This window comes from Zophobas morio, unplaced genomic scaffold, assembly GCF_036711695.1.
Source record: "Zophobas morio isolate AGI-343-1 ecotype UQ-CSIRO unplaced genomic scaffold, CSIRO_AGI_Zmor_V1 ptg000006l, whole genome shotgun sequence".
Classification (NCBI taxonomy): domain Eukaryota; kingdom Metazoa; phylum Arthropoda; class Insecta; order Coleoptera; family Tenebrionidae; genus Zophobas; species Zophobas morio.
Window position 1 is genome coordinate 10661832 of NW_026972111.1, and position 19002 is coordinate 10680833.

The window sequence follows — 19002 nt, forward strand, 5'->3', positions numbered from 1 at the left end:
ATTATGAAAGCTAAACATTGAAAAATGAAAGAAAATTGAAAAACGAACAATTGTTATATCAAAAAATCATAAAACTGGAGAAAAAGGAAAAAGAAGAAATTGTGTTACTAAAAAATCCATTGAAGGTAAATAAATCCCGATTTTTCGAAAAATTATAACTAACGATTTTGCGAATTTTATTTTTTCTGATAACCTTTATAAGTTTAAGATATGTACGTACGTAATGTAAAGAAACATGCTACGCATTTCTTTCAAGTGAGTTTCTCCATAACAAAATTTTGTAATGCCATCAACATTTTTCCAAGAACACGTATATCAATTTAGATACATGCAGTGTAATACTAATAATAACAATACTCTATTCCCAAATTTTCCGAAAAATTGAGTGAGTCGTTCTTGATTAAATGAATACAATAAATTGCCTCATTCATTAATTTTTTGAGTCACTTGTATAAGTAATTCTAAAAACTATGAGTACAGTGATAAACCACAAATTTTGATTATCATTTTACCTGGTGATTTTTTTAATGTTCTACTCTAGTTACCCATGAAACAGCAGTAAAATTGAAAACACTGACGTAAACATCATGGGTAACTAGTACAGGAATTTTAAAAAATCACCCGATTTTGGAAGCATTCGTAAAATAAAGTAGCCACATACGACAGACTGACAGAAACAGGACCTACTTTTTCTTGTTCTAGGAACAGGTCGACAAAATAGTAAAATGAAACATTAGACTTATTTTCTAACATTTATTATTATTTTGCAAACTTTTTTCAACAGCCTGAGCAATAATTCTAACAAGAATCAAAACTTCATCACTTGACGGTTTAATAAACCGAGCTGGAAGAAGAAAACCGTATTTTCCGTAGTCGCCCAGTTCGATTGTGAAACTAAATTTAATCGCTTCACCTCCTCTAGCCCAATCTGTAGAACTCCCAAATGCTGCATATACAGTAGTCCCTATGGGGCCAACTGTATACGATTCACCTCCACCTTCGATGATCATCTATTTAAATAAAAATAAATAATTGATGAACGTACTTAATTTAACTCACCGTTGCTTATTAAACTTATTATATGTAATAAAATAATACCGAGGATTCCCACAGTTTCCGCCAGGTCGTAAACGCGAGTTGTAAACGAAAATAACGGGATGTTCAACAAGTTTGCAACTAATGTACACGGAAGTTTTTGCGTGCAGGTATAGATATGTTTGGGTGGGTCGTATAATATTTAATATCGCTTTAAAATAAACATTCAATTACTAAAGTTGTTATTTCATGTCTGGTAAGGAAGTTATTGTATTGTACTAAACTTTCTAAATATGAGCTCCTTTTCTTACCTAAACATAGTATACATTATTAGGGGTAAATTTATTTCGCTTACCTTAGCTGCTTGACTCCCTAGATCATTTAACTCTTTGTGATCTTCGATAACTCTGTCGGGCGAACCCCAAGGATAGACAATATACTGCCCATAGGAATGCACTGCTAAGTACCCAACCCACTGGATATTTGGATTATTAATAAAAAATTTAGCAACAGATGCGGTTTCAGGTTCCGAAAACGGTTTCCTTCCACTGTACAAATTACTGCACGGATCGTTCGACGACCCGTTGTTACTCCAGTCGTAACCCCAGTTTCGATTAAGATCAACTCCTATACAATTGCTTGTCATACTTTTTGCTGTATTTTTCCTCCACAATCTGTCCACATTGTACGTATACGTGTACCCATCAGGGTTCAAAACTGGTACAAAATACCAATCTAGATTTTTAATGTAGGAAGGTTCGTTGTCATAATTGCTAATCAATTGGTGTATGATGTAAGTGACGGAAGCTGGTGATATCCACTCTCTAGCGTGAATTCCACCTTCAACGAACATGGCTTTATTGTTGGGATTTCTGTTGGAAATTCGCAGGAGCTTAATGGGACGCGCTTCGACTGAGTTTCCAATTGTAATGACGGTACATAATTTAGGAAAAGTGGCCTCCAAATAGTGCAGATAGTCATAGATGTCTGCCAAGTTGTGGTAGTAATTCCAGGTCAGGCGGTAATCTTTATGTCCGTCAAGATTTTCCGGTGGTTTGGGATTTACTTCGTCTATAGCTTTTTGTACATCTTCGATTGAAACCTTGTACGTTTGGTTATTTTCGAGAAGCTTCTCTTTTACTTGGTTTAAGTATTCGTGGTGGATCATGGCATCGACTGTTTTAGAGGTTAGCATCCAAAGAGTTAAATCTATAAGAAGATCGGCGGTTTTATTATAATGAATAAATCGCACAGGTACTTACATTTTTCGTTCGCTAAAGTTTTTAATAGTTCTAGCGTGGTTTTGTTGTCGTTGGTGATTTTCCATAATTGGTTCCCATTGTAAGTAACTTTTTCTGTTGGATGGCTGGTAACCAAATATATGAAGTAAAGGCATGTGATGACAACTGGACCTTTCATTGTATCATCCGTCGCATGTGCATATCTCTTGATTTTATAGATGACTACTGACCTCGTTCCGTGATTCCGTTGGTTTTTAAATCGCAACAGTGTAGGAATGTATTAAGTATTAAGATAAGCGGTGTCAAGTGTCGCGTCGTTCTGAGATTCTTGCATCTGGTGCAGTGCGAATTAAAACTTTGTAAACCAGTTTGCATACGATCGTCTCGCGGTTGATAACACTTGCAGATAGGTCAAGACTCGATTTTTTGTTGCCAGTGTGAATTAATTATCTAAACCAAACATCTGTGCACTTTATCTTTGAAGCAATTTTCTTTAATACTAAACACAAAAAAAAAGGAAGTGACTTGTATTATCAGTTCACGATTTTTATACAGGGTGCCGCATCCAAGTCTGGATATAGGGAATTAACATGGGAATTGGTTTTTATTTTATAATATCTCCCCAGATCACTTTAAAGCTATTATTGAGTGATGCCTTTGTGGAGGTCGAAGAGGGCTATCGGCCAGTATTTTTTTCAAATCGTTGCATCGCGCTCATTCACTGTAAATAGTAATTTACGCAACTAGTTCGGGATAGCCTGCTTCCCGCATGAACGCTTGTTTGAGGCACGACCGAAGGGAGTGCCGCATTTGCGTGAATGCGGGAAGCAGGCTCACGAACGTGTTGTGTACAATATTTTTTGCGACGAATAAACCTTTAAACTGAAGAGATTAACTGTGAGTTATTTATAAACAACGCCATTGACAGCGCCGTCAACACGTCACAATGTTGACACTACCCGAGTATTTTAAGGTTACCATGGCAACGGGAAGTTAAATGCACGTGTGCGGGAAGTTCGACCTCCCGCACTCTGGTGAATGCGCGAAAGCTATCAAAAAAGGTCATGAGTGCAAAAAAGGTTTTAAAAATCGTATTTTGAAATTCACGCCCGATCCGAATTGTCGCGAAGTGTTCCGTCGTACTGTCGAAGTTCGGCGATCGCGTCTTTTCATTACCCATGCAAAATTCAAATGTCAAAGTGAAATTAGAAATTATTCTCATCAGAAATCAACGAACAAGTCAAACTGAATTATTTTATCGAGTGTGATGATTATTTTAGGACAAATTAAACGGAATAAATGCACAAATTGATCCATTCATTCGTCATAGTGCGTGACCCCGTCAAACGAGCCATCTCGAACTACAATCAGACCGTATCCAAAAAGCCCAAGATGAAGACTTCGAGCAGCTGGTCTTCCTCAAAACCCCATCAAAGCCCATCGGCAGCATTGTGACATTTTCTGGGAGCTCTCAAGCTAGGAATGTACTCGGGCTGCCTCACTCAGTAATCACTGAACGACTCAAATTGAATTATTTTATCCAATATGACGATTATTGTAGGTCAATTTAAACGGAATAAATGCACAAACTGCGCAAAATATTTTATTAGGTTATGTTGCTGGTGCTGATCGAGTCTTTATTACTAAAATCTCATTAAAATGCCATGTTCTACTGCGATTAGATGAAAAAGCGAGGACCCGCTTTTCTTATTGTGTGATGATAAGATTTACCATCAAAACAGCTGGCGCTTTTGAAGAGGCCCTTTTAATGAACCATTTAGATAACTACAAATAACAAAACTTAACAATTGTTGATGAATGAAGTAATGAAATATTGTACGAATCTGGAGAAGTATTGCACTATTTTCAAGAATTGCTCAAAAAGACTGCTCTCAGCAGCTGTACAGTAAGTAAGCCAATCTTCAAAACTCCTACGCGTGTTGATCAGCATTTTAGTTGAAATCTGAAGACAATATTGCTGGATTGCTTGTTTCAGCGCTTCTCTGTTTGTATAGCTTGTCTGAATGCAGATGGTCGTGAAGAAATCTCCAAAGAAAAAATTCTCAGGGGTTTAGATCCGGCGATTGCACAGGCCAATGGGGCGGTGCAAACTTTCCATTCCAACATTGCGGGAAAATACTGGTTCAAATAAACAACATTTATGCGAGCTGTATGGCTGGAGATTTGGTCCTGGATGTAAAAGACCTGCTGCAGATGCCGCACCCTTCGAGTCCCAGGAAGTATTTGCTGAGCTAGCATATTATCCTACTTCTGAGCATTCAATCCGGATTCGACGAAAAAAGGTGCAATGACATGATGTCCTAGAAGCCCCAGTCATACACTGACAATTGCACGCCATTGATAACGAAGGTCATGGACCACGTGAGGGTGGTGTAATGCTCAAATTTGATCGTTCTGACGATTATAACTTCCCTTAAGACCAAATGAACGTCAGTAAAACAAATGTTCCTCAAAAACTCTCCCATCAGCCTAGATTCTCTCAAGCGTTCCTTCGTAAAACTCTATATGTGAGAAGTAGTCCTCAGGCTTCAATTTTTTGTCATGATGCTTTTTGAAATTCTTCTATCTCATCTGTTTAAGATCCCTAGAAAACGTCGTGCCCACCTGATTTTATGTAATTTTTATCACCTTTGAAAATAAATGGAACTTTCTTTTGCGAAATATTATTTTTATTTTTGTTGTTGTTAACACAATAAACAAATAAAACAGTAATACAAAAGTTTCTGAATCCCAAAACACATTCGTAATAGAGAAAAATACTTTAAAATGTTGATGAGTCAATGTTCTACATTTCTCTCTCAAAAATTTCCTGTAATGAAGATGCTTCCTGGAGGCAAAAAATCCATCCCTGCTTAACGAATGTAAAATCAATTGACTTCCAATCTTTAGTGATTCCAAAAAAAAAGGGTGAAATTTATCCAAATTACCTACTAATTAAATTAACCGTTGAAGAACATGCAGGCCCCCGCTTTTTCATCTAATCGCAGTAGAACATAGCATAACCTAATAAAATTTTTTGTGCAGTTTGTGCATTTATTCCGTTTAAATTGACCTGCAATAAATCATCACACTGGATAAAATAATTCAGTTTGACTTGTTCGTTGATTTCTGATGAGAATAATTTCTAATTTCACTTTGACATTTGAATTTTGCATGGGTAATGAAAAGACGCGATCGCCGAACTTCGACAGTACGACGGAACACTTCGCGACAATTTGGATCGGGCGCGAATTTCAAAATACGATTTTTAAAACCTTTTTACAGTGAATGAGCGCGATGCAACGATTTGAAAAAAATACTGGCCGATAGCCCTCTTCGACCTCCACAAAGGCATCACTCAATAATAGCTTTAAAGTGATCTGGGGAGATATTATAAAATAAAAACCAATTCCCATGTTAATTCCCTATATCCAGACTTGGATGCGGCACCCTGTATAGTAGGGTTGACCATGAAAATCTAGTGAGTTTGTTGGTATTCGATGCAGAAGAATAAAAATTCCCTGAACTTCTTTCGTTAGATTATGTTTAATTAAATTAAAGGTTAAAAAATATGTCAGAAATATAAACATTGTTGCCGATGCTTTCAGTTTTCAGTAGCAATGACCAAGTTAACGGTCTCCATTTCTTATAAAGCATAAAACTTTACGCTACTTAAAACAGTTATTCGGCTTTTTGTAAGTGTTTATTTCATATGTAAGGAACAAACACTAAAATTTCACTTAAACATTGTTTTTATATGAATGGGGGTTCTACATACGACTATTGTCGCATGCCACATTTAGCATCTCATCTTCAATTCTCAATCATCAGTTCGTTCTGCTCGCCTAGTCTTCTTAGAAATGGAAATTTCGAGCTTTGTGAACAGCCCATTTCCATATCTTCCAACTTCTTTTTTCACTTTTCTAAGATTACTAACAGGGTTGGTAAAAGGCAACAACCTTGCTCTAGTGCTTTGATGGGTCTAGCTCTTCTGAAACATTTTTCGGGCCTTAAATTGAATGATTTATCTATATAGCTATTACTAATGCTTACGTAAGTGCTCTTTATTTGCTTTTACTAAGTACTTCCAAACCCTTATTAATAAGAACGTTACTATGCGTCTTCTCCAGGTCCATGAAGAGTTACAAAAAAAAAAAAATGAAAATGCAAATGCAAAATTTGGTGCAAAGTAACAACGTGGATGATCTAACTAAAATTATACTTATTTTGTTGTGCGTCAGGTAGTTTTTCACATACTACCTTGGTAAATTTAGAACGAAAGATGCGTAAAAATATCACCCCCCGACAAGCTACAATTCACTCCATTTCCATTATTTCGCTATGAAAATCTGTATCATCACCATCATTTTCAAATTCAGATTCTGAATCAGATTCAGCTGGCGAAATAATGAAAGGAGGTATAGATTCGTATGAAAGATTTCCCATATTTTTCCCAATCTGCCAAAATAAGTTTTTCACAATGTTTACAAAAATTTTGCCACATGCTTGGAGTACATTTAGAAAGCGCCTCAAGCCATAAATTCTCCACCCTGTTTTTTAATGAAGGTTAAGAATTTATATGCTTGTTGTAATAGTTCTTACAAAATCCCCACACCATTTCAATTGGATTATATTGACAATGGTACGGAGGTAATCTAAGAACTTCATGTCCACTTTCTCTTAATGTCTCGTCTACCAAATATCTTTTTTTTCTATTGCTTCTGAAGGGTTTAATTAAATCCCACAACTGCATCTTCGAAATTTTTTTGTCAAATTCAACACTATGTTTAAAGAGCCATTCCTGGATCTCACATTTTTTTACCAGAAAAAGTAGGTGGTTTCTCCAACTGAACCGAATGATACGGTGCATTGTCTAAAACCACCACACATTTTTGGTTCAACTTTGCCAAAGCAGGAATGAGCTGATTAACCACCCAATTTTGAAAAATTGTCCCGTCCATCGTTTTATGATAGTCTCTATCGTTATTTTTTGAATTTAAAAAATTGTTACAACCATCTAAGAACCCCGTTGAACAACCCGCGTGGAGAATAGTAAACCTTGATACTTCACTTTTAATTTTGGTGGGATTGCTTTTTAAATCAGTATCGTGCACCCAGCGACGAATGAACGAACCATTTTAATAGATCCATGTTTCATCCAAATACACGAAAGTCAAATTTTCACAAGAATTTAGAAACTGTAAATATGTTCTCAGAAAAGTAATTTTGGCTGCAACGACAGGTTTTTGTTCAGATAGAATTTTTGCGACCATTTACTTCCCCGTTTTTATAACCCATTGACTTAAGAATTTTGTATAATATGGTTCGCTCGCCTTTAAATTCCAACTGTTCCCTAGAATATGCCAAAAGAGTATCTACAGCGAAATATTCGTTTGTTTTTTTTCATTAAGTTGCCAAATTTGTCGTTGCAGGTCTTTCCGAAACATATAATTGGTAAATAAATCCGTTGGTTTTCGCTTGCCAGATAGTGATGTTTTTAAATTTTGGTCCCTGTTGATAAAATTTTCGCCACAGTTGATGTTCCCACCTATGAGAAAAAAAAAATAAAAAAATATTTTACAGCGTATTTTTACATTATAGAAAATATGTTCGAGACCCTCATAGTTACTTCTTCGAAAGAAAGATCGGACCTGTCTTTTCGAAACTGCACGCAATGTTAAAATCGCAGCTGGATTGTCGCATCCGCCTAGGTTTGTTGATTATAATTACTATTGTCAGAAAATGCAATGTCGTCGATTTGTAATGATTTTAGAAATAGTTATTCAGAGTAGTAATCTGGTGTGCGGAATGTCAAATTGTATAAAATTTAATGTATGTTTCTTCAAAAAAAAGCATAGGTTTTGTATACTAATTTATTTTAATAGTTGAAATACAGGCTAGTTATTAATGATTTGTGCCATAGTTCTAACTGTAATTAATGCTTCCTTGGTAGTAACTGTAATGAACTCCGCTGGAAGTATAAATCCGTGATCTCCCTTATCTCTTAGTTCTATCGAATAAGGGTATTTAATAGCTTGAGAACCTCTAGCCCAATCCATTGAAATGCCTGATGCTTCATAGATGACTGTTCCCGCTGGACCAACAGTGTAGTTTTCTCCACCGGCACTCACTATATTCTGTTACAAAAATTGTGAACAAAAAGTCTAATCTCTAAATCTTCTTATCAAAACATCCGTACCAAAAGGAAATTTAGATTTCACTTACCTTCGCTGCTTGAATCCCTACATCATTTAGCTCCCGGTGATCTTCCACAATTACATTGGGAGCACCCCATGGGTAAACAATATTTTGCCCGTAGGAATGCACCGATAAGTATCCAACCCACTGAATGTTTGGATTATTAATAAAAAAATTAGCAATATTGGCGGTTTCAGGTTCCGAAAACGGTTTCGTCCCCCTGTACGTATCACTACAAGGATCGCTCGACGACCCGCTCTTGCCCCAATCGTACCCCCAGTTCCTATTCAGATCAACTCCTACACAGTTGCTTATCTTGTTTTTTGCTCTATTCTTTCTCCACAATCTGTCCACATTGTGCGAATATTCATATCCATCAGGGTTCAAAACTGGTACAAAATACCAGTCGAGATTTTTAATGTAAGATGCTTCGTTGTCATAATTACTAGTTAATTGACTTATGATGTAAGTGACGGAAGCTGGCGATATCCACTCTCTAGCGTGAATTCCACCTTCAACGAACATCGCTTTATTGTTGGGATTTCTGTTCGAAATTCGCAGGAGCTTAATGGGACGCCCTTCAACTGAGCTTCCAATTGTACTGACGGTACATATTGTAGGGAAAATAACCTCCAAATAGTTCAGATAGTCGTAAATGTCGTCCAAGTTGTGGTAGTGATTCCACGTGAGACGGTAGCCTTTACGTTCGTCAAGATCTTCCTGTGGTTTGGGATTTGCTTCGTCTATAGCTTTTTGGATGTCTTCGACTGAAACCTCGTACTTCTGGTTGTTTTCGAGAAGTTTCTCTTTCACATGGTTTAGGTGTTTGTGGTCGACCATAGCGTCGATTTTTTTAGCGTTTAGCTTCCAAAGAGTTAAATCTTCAAGAAGAAAGGGGGTTCATCATAAATAATAAATCACACATATGCTTACATTTTTCTTTCGCTAAAGTTTTTAATAGTTTCAACGTGGTTTTGTTGTCGTTGGTGATTTTCCATAATTGGTTCCCACTGTAAGTAACTTTTTCTGTTGTATGACTTGTGGTAAGATATATAAGGTGACGGCAAATGATGACAGCTGGACCTTTCATTGTATTGTCTGTTATTATCCATTCACGATCTTTATATAGTAAAGTAGGCTTTGATATTTTTTCTTTAAGTTGGATAAACTGATTCGATGATTTAGTTTTTTGTTTCAGTAATCTGATTTACATTTGCTTTGAGCTGGATTGCCACTTTTCTACTTCATTTATTAGATCAGAATTATTAGACGCAATTTTTTAATCAAGCAGACAAATGTTTTGATTTCGTTAGGATAGATAATTTGTCATTGTGACAGATTCACAGATCATTGCGACATTATTTAAAAAGAAAATGCCTAAAATAGTTTTAATGCAACAAAAAATTGCAATAAAAAGATGTTTTTTGCAGTTTCGAAAAGACAGGCCCGATCTTTCTTTCGAAGAAGTAACTATGAGGGTCTCGAACATATTTTCTGTAATGTAAAATATTTTTTTATTTTTTTTTCTCATAGGTGGGAACATCAACTGTGGCGAAAATTTTATCAACAGGGTACCAAAATTTTAAAACATCACTATCTGGCAAGCGAAAACCAACGGATTTTTTTAGAAATTATATGTTTCGGAAAGACCTGCAACGACAAATTTGCAAATTAATGAAAAAAAAACCGAATATTTCACTGTACATACTCTTTTGGCATACTCTAGGGAACCATTTGGAATTTAAAGGGGGCCCAACCACATTATACAAAATTCTTAAGTCAATGGGTTATAAACACAGGAAAATAAATGGTCGCAAAATTCTATGTGAACAAAAACATGTCGTTGCAGCCAAAATTACTTTTTTGAGAACATATTTACAGTTTCTAAATTCTTGTGAAAATTTGACTTTCGTGTATTTGGATGAAACATGGATCTATCAAAATGGTTCGTCCATTTGTCGCTGGGTGCACGATACTGATCTAAAAAGCAATCCCACCAACATTAAAAGTGACGGATCAAGATTTACTATTCTCCACACGGGTTGTTCAACGGGGTTCTTGGGTGGTTGTAACAATTTTTACTTCCCGAGCGTAAGCAAAGGAAGTATTGTAATCGAGTCCGTCGGCCGACTCTCTACTTTTACGTTTTCTCGATCTTTCATGACCCCTAGAAGACGAAGAAATAGGTCTCCCATTTCCGTCTGTCTGTCCGTCTGTCCGTCTGTCCGTCCGTCTGTCCGTCTGTCCGTCTGTTGTCACGGATTTTTATTAGACAGATAATCTCCGAAAGTACTCGACCGATTGTTGTGAAATTTTGTACTTATATTAAGAATATCATGTAGATGGTAAAACGCTAACCAAAATTTGTCGAATCATCCCCACCACTAAAGCGATGACGTCACTTCAAAATTGTACATAGTAAATGGGTTTTCAATTGTATAAAATAACATAGTCCTACACATGTAGTTTACAACTCTGAATCGACTTTTCACTCGAAACGTCCAGATTTTTGGAAAAAAAATCAAAATTATAAAACAACATTTTGAAATTTAATTTTTAATCTGCTAACCAGAATGCTTTGAAATGTTGCAGATGTTTTAAGGCTATAAAGAGCATCATAAATCTTTAGTCAAAAAATATTTGCTTATCCCCTCCAAAAACTTGATGACGTCAGCTCAAAAGTTTGTGGAATAAATCATATCTAAAATGTACAAAATATGATGAGTCTGTACTTGTGAACTATCACTCCATTAATATTTTTTGGATTTGCATATACAGGGTGACTCAAAAAAATTAATGAATGCGTAAATATATTTTATTGATTTAATCAGGAACTACAAAACCGAATGCTCTGAAATCTTGCAGATGTTTTAAGGTCATAAAGAGCATAATAAATGTTTAGTCAAAATATATTTGCTTATCCCCTCCAAAAACTTGATGACGTCAGCTCGAAAGTTTGCCGAATAAATCATATCTAAAATGTACAAAATATGATGACCCTGTACTTGTCATTTATCACTCCATTCATATTTTTTGGATTTGCATATACAGAGTGACTCAAAAAAATTAATGAATGCGTAAATTTATTTTATTGATTTAATCAGGAACTACAAAACCGAATGCTTTGAAATCTTGCAGATGTTTTAAGGTTATAAAGAGCATAATAAATTTTTAGTCAAAATATATTTGGTTATCTTCTACAAAAAACTGATGACGTCAGCTCAAAAGTTTGCCGAATAAATCGTATCTAAAATGTACAAAATATGATGAGTCTGTACTTGTGATTTATCATTCCATTCATATTTTTGGATTTGCATATGCAGGGTGACTCAAAAAAATTAATGAAGGCGTGAATTTATTTTATTGATTTAATCAGGAACTACAAAACCGAATGCTTTGAAATCTTGCAGATGTTTTAAGGTTATAAAGAGCATAATAAATTTTTAGTCAAAATATATTTGGTTATCTTCTACAAAAAACTGATGACGTCAGCTCAAAAGTTTGCCGAATAAATCGTATCTAAAATGTACAAAATATGATGAGTCTGTACTTGTGATTTATCATTCCATTCTAATTTTTTAGATTTTCTTAAGAGGTGGTTCAAAAAAATTAATGAAGTCAATTTATTTTATTGATTAAATTAAAGGCAACACTTATTATTAGTATTACACCCCAACCAACCCAATTTGGTAGACACAAAATTTGTTAAAGGAAAAACTCGGTTGAAACATTGGGTAGCACGCTTATTTACATCGACTTTAACATTACAGACCTGCATTTGTTTTATGCGTTCACTTGATTCCGCGAATGTGAAATAGACATGTTTATAATCAACCAATTGTGAATTTCACCGTCAAGAATTAAAATAAAACCCAATGTTTTATATAATAAGCGGAAGTCGAAGCAATAAAACCGACGGTCGTTTTGTTTACAGTTTCTGTGTTTGGCTCTCACGTATGCTGTTACGCCTGTCATCTTAAATTAACAATGTTTATACATACACGATTTTCAGTTGCCTCTGATACGTAGGTATACGTGAGTAAATTGTTTCGTTATTTTATTGATTATTACAAATCAATATTCAAACGACCCAATTCATTTTCCCGAAAATTTGAGAATATAATAATTTTATTCTTAGTATTACACTACATCTATCCCAACTGATATACGTGTCCTTGCAAAAATGTTGATGACGTCATCGCAATTTTTTTTTAAATTCCCACTACTAAAATGTAATGAGAAAAAAAACACAATAGGCATGCAGTCGTCAAGTTTCCGACAGCGAGGGAAGTACTGTCTAAACTCTTTAGACCAATTTTTTAAATTCAAAAAATAACCATAGAGACTATCATAAAACGATGGACGGGACAATTTTTCAAAATTGGGTGGTTAATCCGCTCATTCCTGCTATGGCAAAGTTGAACCAAAAATGTGTGGTGGTTTTAGACATTATCATTCGGTTCAGTTGGATAAATCACCCACTTTTTCTAGTAAAAAATGTGAAATGCAGGAATACATCTTTAAACATAGTGATGAATTTGACAAAAAATGTTCGAAGAAACAGTTGTGGGATTTAATTAAACCTTTCAGAAGCAATAGAAAAAAAAGATATTTGGTAGACGAGACATTAAGAGAAAGTGGACATAAAGTTCTTGGATTACCTCCGTACCATTGTCAATATAATCCAATTGGAATGGCGTGGGGATTTTGTAAGAACTATTACAACAAGCATATAAATTCTCAACCTTCATTAAAAAATAGGGTGGAGAATTTATGGCTTGAGGCGCTTTCTAAATGTACTCCAAGCATGTGGCAACATTTTTGTAAACATTGTGAAAAACTTATTTTGGCAGATTGGGAAAAAATATGGGAAATCTTTCGTACAAATCTATACCTCCTTTCATTATTTCGCTAGGTGAATCTGATTCAGAATCTGAATTTGAAAATGACGGTGATGATACAGATTTTCATAGCGAAATAATAGAAATGGAGTGAAATGTAGCTTGTCGGGGGGGTGATATTTTTACGCATCTTTCGTTCTAAATTTACCAAGGTAGTATGTGAAAAACTACCTGACGTACAACAAAATAAGTATAATTTTAGTTAGATCATCCACGTTGTTACTTTGCACCAAATTTTAAGCATTTTCTTTTTTTTTTGTAAGTCTTCATGGACCTGGAGAAGGGGTACAGTAACGTTCTTATTAATAAGCGTTTGGAAATACTTAGTAAAAGCAAATAAAGAGCACTTACGTAAGCATTAGTAATAGCTATATAGATAAATCATTCAATTTAAGGCCGGAAAAATGTTTCAGAAGAGCTAAACCCATCAAAGCACTAGAGCAAGGTTGTTGTCTTTTACCAACCCTTTTAGTAATCTTAGAAAAGTGAAAAAAGAAGTTGGAAGATATGGAAATCGGCTGTTCACAAAGGTCGAAATTTCCATTTCTAAGAAGAGTGGGCGAAGAGAACGAACTGATGATTAAGAATTAAAGATGAAATGTTAAATGTGGCATGCGACAATAGTCGTATGTAGAATCCCCAATCATATAAAAACAATGTTTAAGTGAAATTTTAGTGTTTGTTCCTTGCATATGAAATAAACACTTACAAAAAGTCGAATAACTGTTTTAAATAGCTTAAAGTTTTATGCTTTCTAAGAAATCGATACCGTTAACTTGGTCATTGCTACTGAAAACTGACAGTACCGGCAACAATGTTTATATTTCTGCCATATTTTTTAACCTTTAATTTAATAAAACATAACCTAACGAAAAAAGTTCAGTGAATTTTTATTCTTCTGCATCGAATACCAACAGACTCACTAGATTTTCATGGCCAACCCTACTATATAAAGATCGTGAACGGATAATACATGTGCATGTCTCTTGATTTAATAGATGAATACAAATTTGTTGAGTGGCTTGGTTTTCGATTGCTAGAAGTGTAGTAAATTTACAAAAATCGGGAATGAAACAAATGGATATAAAATAAGCCAAGTATTAAAAGATAAATGAGAATGACTGGGATTTTGTGGCTTTATGGTTGATAAAATTTCTAGAAGTATGTACATTAAGTACCTACACCTGGTACATTAATTTCAATATTAGAAGAAAATTTTTCAGACCTCTTGGGCTCACTAGATTGCTTAAATTTTTTTGTACATGTATTTCAAAAAAACAGCCTCTATAAAAATTTAAAAAAAGTCATCAATACAAAAAGAAACGGAATTAATTGTAATAAAACAGTAATACAAAAGTTTCTAAATCCCAAAACACATTTGTAATAGAGAAAAATACTTTAAAATGTTGATGAGTCAATGTTCTACATTTCTCTCTCAAAAATTTCCTGTAATGAAGATGCTTCCTGGAGGCAAAAAATCCATCCTTGCTTAACGAATGTAAAATCAATTGACTTCCAATCTTTAGTGATTCCAAAAAAAAGGGTGAAATTTATCCAAATTACCTACTAATTAAATTAACCGTTGAAGAACGTGCAGGCCTCCGCTTTTTCATCTAATCGCAGTAGAACATAGCATAACCTAATAAAATATTTTGTGCAGTTTGTGCATTTATTCCGTTTAAATTGACCTACAATAATCGTCATATTGGATAAAATAATTCAATTTGAGTCGTTCAGTGATTACTGAGTGAGGCAGCCCGAGTACATTCCTAGCTTGAGGGCTCCCAGAAAATGTCACAATGCTGCCGATGAGCTTTGATGGGGTTTTGAGGAAGACCAGCTGCTCGAAGTCTTCATCTTGGGCTTTTTGGATACGGTCTGATTGTAGTTCGAGATGGCTCGTTTGACGTGGTCGCGCACTATGACGAATGAATGGATCAATTTGTGCATTTATTCCGTTTAATTTGTCCTACAATAATCATCACACTGTATAAAATAATTCAGTTTGACTTGTTCGTTGATTTCTGATGAGAATAATTTCTAATTTCACTTTGACATTTGAATTTTGCATGGGTAATGAAAAGATGCGATCGCCGAACTTCGACAGTACGACGGAACACTTCGCGACAATTCGGATCGGGTGCGAATTTCAAAATACGATTTTTAAAACCTTTTTACAGTGAATGAGCGCGATGCAAAGATTTGAAAAAAATACTGGCCGATAGCCCTCTTCGACCTCCACAAAGGCATCACTCAATAATAACTTTAAAATGATCTGGGGAGATATTATAAAATAAAAACCAATTCCCATGTTAATTCCCTATATCCAGACTTGGATGCGGCACCCTGTATATCCGTGATCTCCTTTGTCTCTTAATTCTATCGTGAAAGCGTATTTAATCGCTTGAGAACCTCTGGCCCAGTCCGATGAAATTCCTGATGCTTCATAGATGAGTGGTCCTGCTGGACCAACAGCATAGGTTTCGCCACCGGCACTCTGTATGTTCTACCAAAAAAATATGAACGGATAGATATCAAACCTTTTGTTTACTCATACTAAAATTCTGCGGGTATTGTGAAAAACAATATCTCATTTCTAAATGTCACCTACTTTTCTTATCTAAACAAGTGTGTAATAAATTGGAAATTTTCATTTCGATTACCTTGGCTGCTTGCATCCCTACATCAGTTAACTCTTCGTGATCTTCCACAATTCTGTTGAGAGCACCCCATACTGCCCATAGGAATGCACTGCTAAATACCCACGAAAACGGTTTCCTCCCTCTGTACGCTTTGTTGCAAGGATCAGTCGACGACCCGTTGTTACCCCAATCATACCCCCAGTTCCTATCAAGATCGACACCTATGCAATCGCTTATCTTGCTTTTTGCTCTATTCTTTCTCCACAATCTGTCCACATTATACGAATATATGTATCCATCAGAGTTCAAAACTGGTACAAAATACCAATCCAAGTTTTTAATATAAGACGGTTCGTCGTCATAATTGCTAATTAATTGGTTTATGATGTAAGTGACGGCAGCTGGCGATATCCACTCTCTAGGGTGAATTCCACCTTCAACGAATATAGCTTTATTGTTGGGATTTCTGTTCGAAATTCGCAGGAGCTTAATGGGACGCCCTTCGACTGAGTCTCCAATTGTAGTGACGGTACATAATTTAGGAAAACTGGTCTCCAAGTAGTGCAAGTAGTCGTAGATGTCGTCCAAGTTGTGGTAGTAATTCCACGTGAGACGATAGCCTTTACGTCCGTCAATATCTTCCTGTGGTTTGGGATTTGCTTCGTCTATAGTCTTTTGTACGTCTTCGATTGCAACCTCGTACTTTTGGTTGTTTTCGAGGAGTTTCTCTTTAACTTGGGTTACGTGTTTGTGGTTGATTATGGCGTCGATTTTTTTAGCGTTTAATGCCCAAAGAGTTAAGTCTACAAAAACCAAAGAGGTTTTATTATAAATAATAAATCATACAGGTACTTACATTTTTCTTTCTCTAAACTTTTTAATAGATTAAGAGTGGTTTTGTTGTCGTTGGTGATTTTCCATAACTGGTCCTCATTGTAAATAACTTTTTCTGTTGGATGGCTAGTGGCTAGATATATCAAGTAAAGGCATGTGATGACAACTGGACCTGTCATTGTACTATCTGTCGCATGTCCGCTTCTCTTAATTTTATAGATAAATATTGACCTGATTGCAAGGTTCCGTTGGTTTTTAATTGGCAGTGGAAAACGCCATAAATTTACACAAATCAGAACTGGAAAAAATGAAATATTTAAGTAGTAAGATAAATGGCAAATGGAAATTTATAGTTAAGCGGAAGTTCGACTCAGCATCGCATCGGTCGTTTCGAAGCAAACAACATTTGCAGATAAATCAAGATTGGGTGATTTTATTTATTATCCAAAATCAACTTCTGTGCACGTTATGTTGGAACGGATTGTAATTAATTTAATACTGTATTAAAATAGTATATTATTAGCCAAGATTGCAAAGGCAAGTGGCTTTGCAACAGTGGTTAATATACTATTTTTTTCATTATTAGAAACCACAAGACAACAAATTGAAAAAATAAACGTTCAATTTTTTGACGCAACATGATTTTGTTTTGATTTCTAATCAAACTTAATCTAAATCTTTAACACAAAGAAAACCGTTTACACTTGTCGCTGAATTATTCAATTTGTCTTCTACCCTCTACAACTACCACGCGTATACTCAAGTAATGTTAGGAGCATTTATTCATTTTTTAAGAAATAATCACATCAAGTATTGCGTACATAACCTCAATCTTCTTTTTGAACCCGTGGTCGCAAAAGTTGAATTTGCTACCCCTAAATGAGTTGACATTTGCATGCTTCATGGCTGCTAGTGAAAAAAAAAATGTTAAAGAAGAGACGACTTAATGTAGAAATTGACTTACTAATCAACGTATCAAATAATAAATTTGATATTGACAATAATCGTTTATTATAAAAGTAACGCACTGGAACAAAGTGCCTATTTTTATTAATACATACCAAAATCCGTGTATCCTGTATAAGCAAAGCTAAAAAATGAGGTTATTAATTTGATCAGTAAAAAATTGGTCTAAAGAGTTTAGACAGTACTTCCCTCGCTGTCGGAAACTTGACGACTGCATGCCTATTGTGTTTTTTTTTTCTCATTACATTTTTGTAGTGGGAATTTAAAAAAAAATGTGATGACGTCATCAACATTTTTGCAAGGACACGTATATCAGTTGGGATAGATGTAGTGTAATACTAAGAATAAAATTATTGTATTCCCAAATTTTCGGGAAAATGAATTGGGTCGTTTTGAATATTGATTTCTTATAATCAATAAAATAACGAAACAATTTACTCAGGTATATGGCGCCTTTTTTTGAACCACCTCTTAAGAAAATCTAAAAAATATGAATGGAATGATATATCACAAGTACAAACTCATCATATTTTTTGCATTTTAGATAGGATTTATTCAGCAAAATTTAAGGGTGACGTCATCAATTTTTTTAGGAGGGATGAACAAATACATTTTGAACAAAAGTTTACCATGCTTATAATAACTTTAAAATATTCCCAAGATTTCAAAGCATTCGGTTTTGTAATTCCTGATTAAATCGATAAAATAAATTCACGCCTTCATTAATTTTTTTGAGTCACCCTGCATATGCAAATCCAAAAATATGAATGGAATGATAAATCACAAGTACAGACTCATCATATTTTGTACAATTTAGATACGATTTATTCGGCAAACTTTTGAGCTGACGTCATCAGTTTTTTGTAGAAGATAACCAAATATATTTTGACTAAAAATTTATTATGCTCTTTATAACCTTAAAACATCTGCAAGATTTCAAAGCATTTGGTTTTGTAGTTTCTGATTAAATCAATAAAATAAATTTACGCTTTCATTTATTTTCTTGAATCACCCTGTATATGCAAATCCAAAAAATATGAATGGAGTGATAGATCACAAGTACAGACTGATCATATTTTGTGCATTTTAGATATGATTTATTCGGCAAATTTTCGAGCTGACGTCATCAAGTTTTTGGAAGGGATAAGCAAATATATTTTGACTAAACATTTATTATGCTCTTTA

At 34.8% G+C, this 19002-nt stretch overlaps 4 protein-coding genes and 1 long non-coding RNA gene across 6 annotated transcripts in view; 1 reads left to right on the forward strand and 4 right to left on the reverse strand.

Moving 5' to 3' along the window:
• Positions 1 to 19002, forward strand: part of LOC135123578 (uncharacterized protein) — a 75170-nt gene that overhangs the window by 23121 nt on the left and 33047 nt on the right. The gene's annotated exons all lie outside the window — the stretch shown is intronic.
• Positions 725 to 2662, reverse strand: LOC135123581 (carboxypeptidase B-like). Its single transcript, XM_064048363.1, has 3 exons — positions 2298 to 2662; positions 1391 to 2244; positions 725 to 1010 (listed from the first exon to the last, which is right to left on the reverse strand). Exons 1-3 carry the CDS (start codon positions 2452 to 2454, stop codon positions 747 to 749), a joined length of 1275 nt encoding a protein of 424 aa, XP_063904433.1. The 5' UTR covers positions 2455 to 2662; the 3' UTR covers positions 725 to 746.
• Positions 4945 to 5429, reverse strand: LOC135123095 (uncharacterized). Its single transcript, XR_010279540.1, has 2 exons — positions 5229 to 5429; positions 4945 to 5145 (listed from the first exon to the last, which is right to left on the reverse strand). It is a non-coding gene; the product is annotated as an uncharacterized LOC135123095 (long non-coding RNA).
• On the reverse strand, positions 8174 to 9564 carry LOC135123096 (carboxypeptidase B-like). Its single transcript, XM_064047607.1, has 3 exons — positions 9408 to 9564; positions 8502 to 9355; positions 8174 to 8413 (listed from the first exon to the last, which is right to left on the reverse strand). The coding sequence occupies exons 1-3, from the start codon at positions 9562 to 9564 to the stop codon at positions 8174 to 8176; spliced, it is 1251 nt and encodes a 416-aa protein (XP_063903677.1).
• On the reverse strand, positions 15696 to 17030 carry LOC135123186 (carboxypeptidase B-like). The gene is made up of 3 exons (XM_064047681.1): positions 16874 to 17030; positions 16039 to 16820; positions 15696 to 15881 (listed from the first exon to the last, which is right to left on the reverse strand). The coding sequence occupies exons 1-3, from the start codon at positions 17028 to 17030 to the stop codon at positions 15696 to 15698; spliced, it is 1125 nt and encodes a 374-aa protein (XP_063903751.1).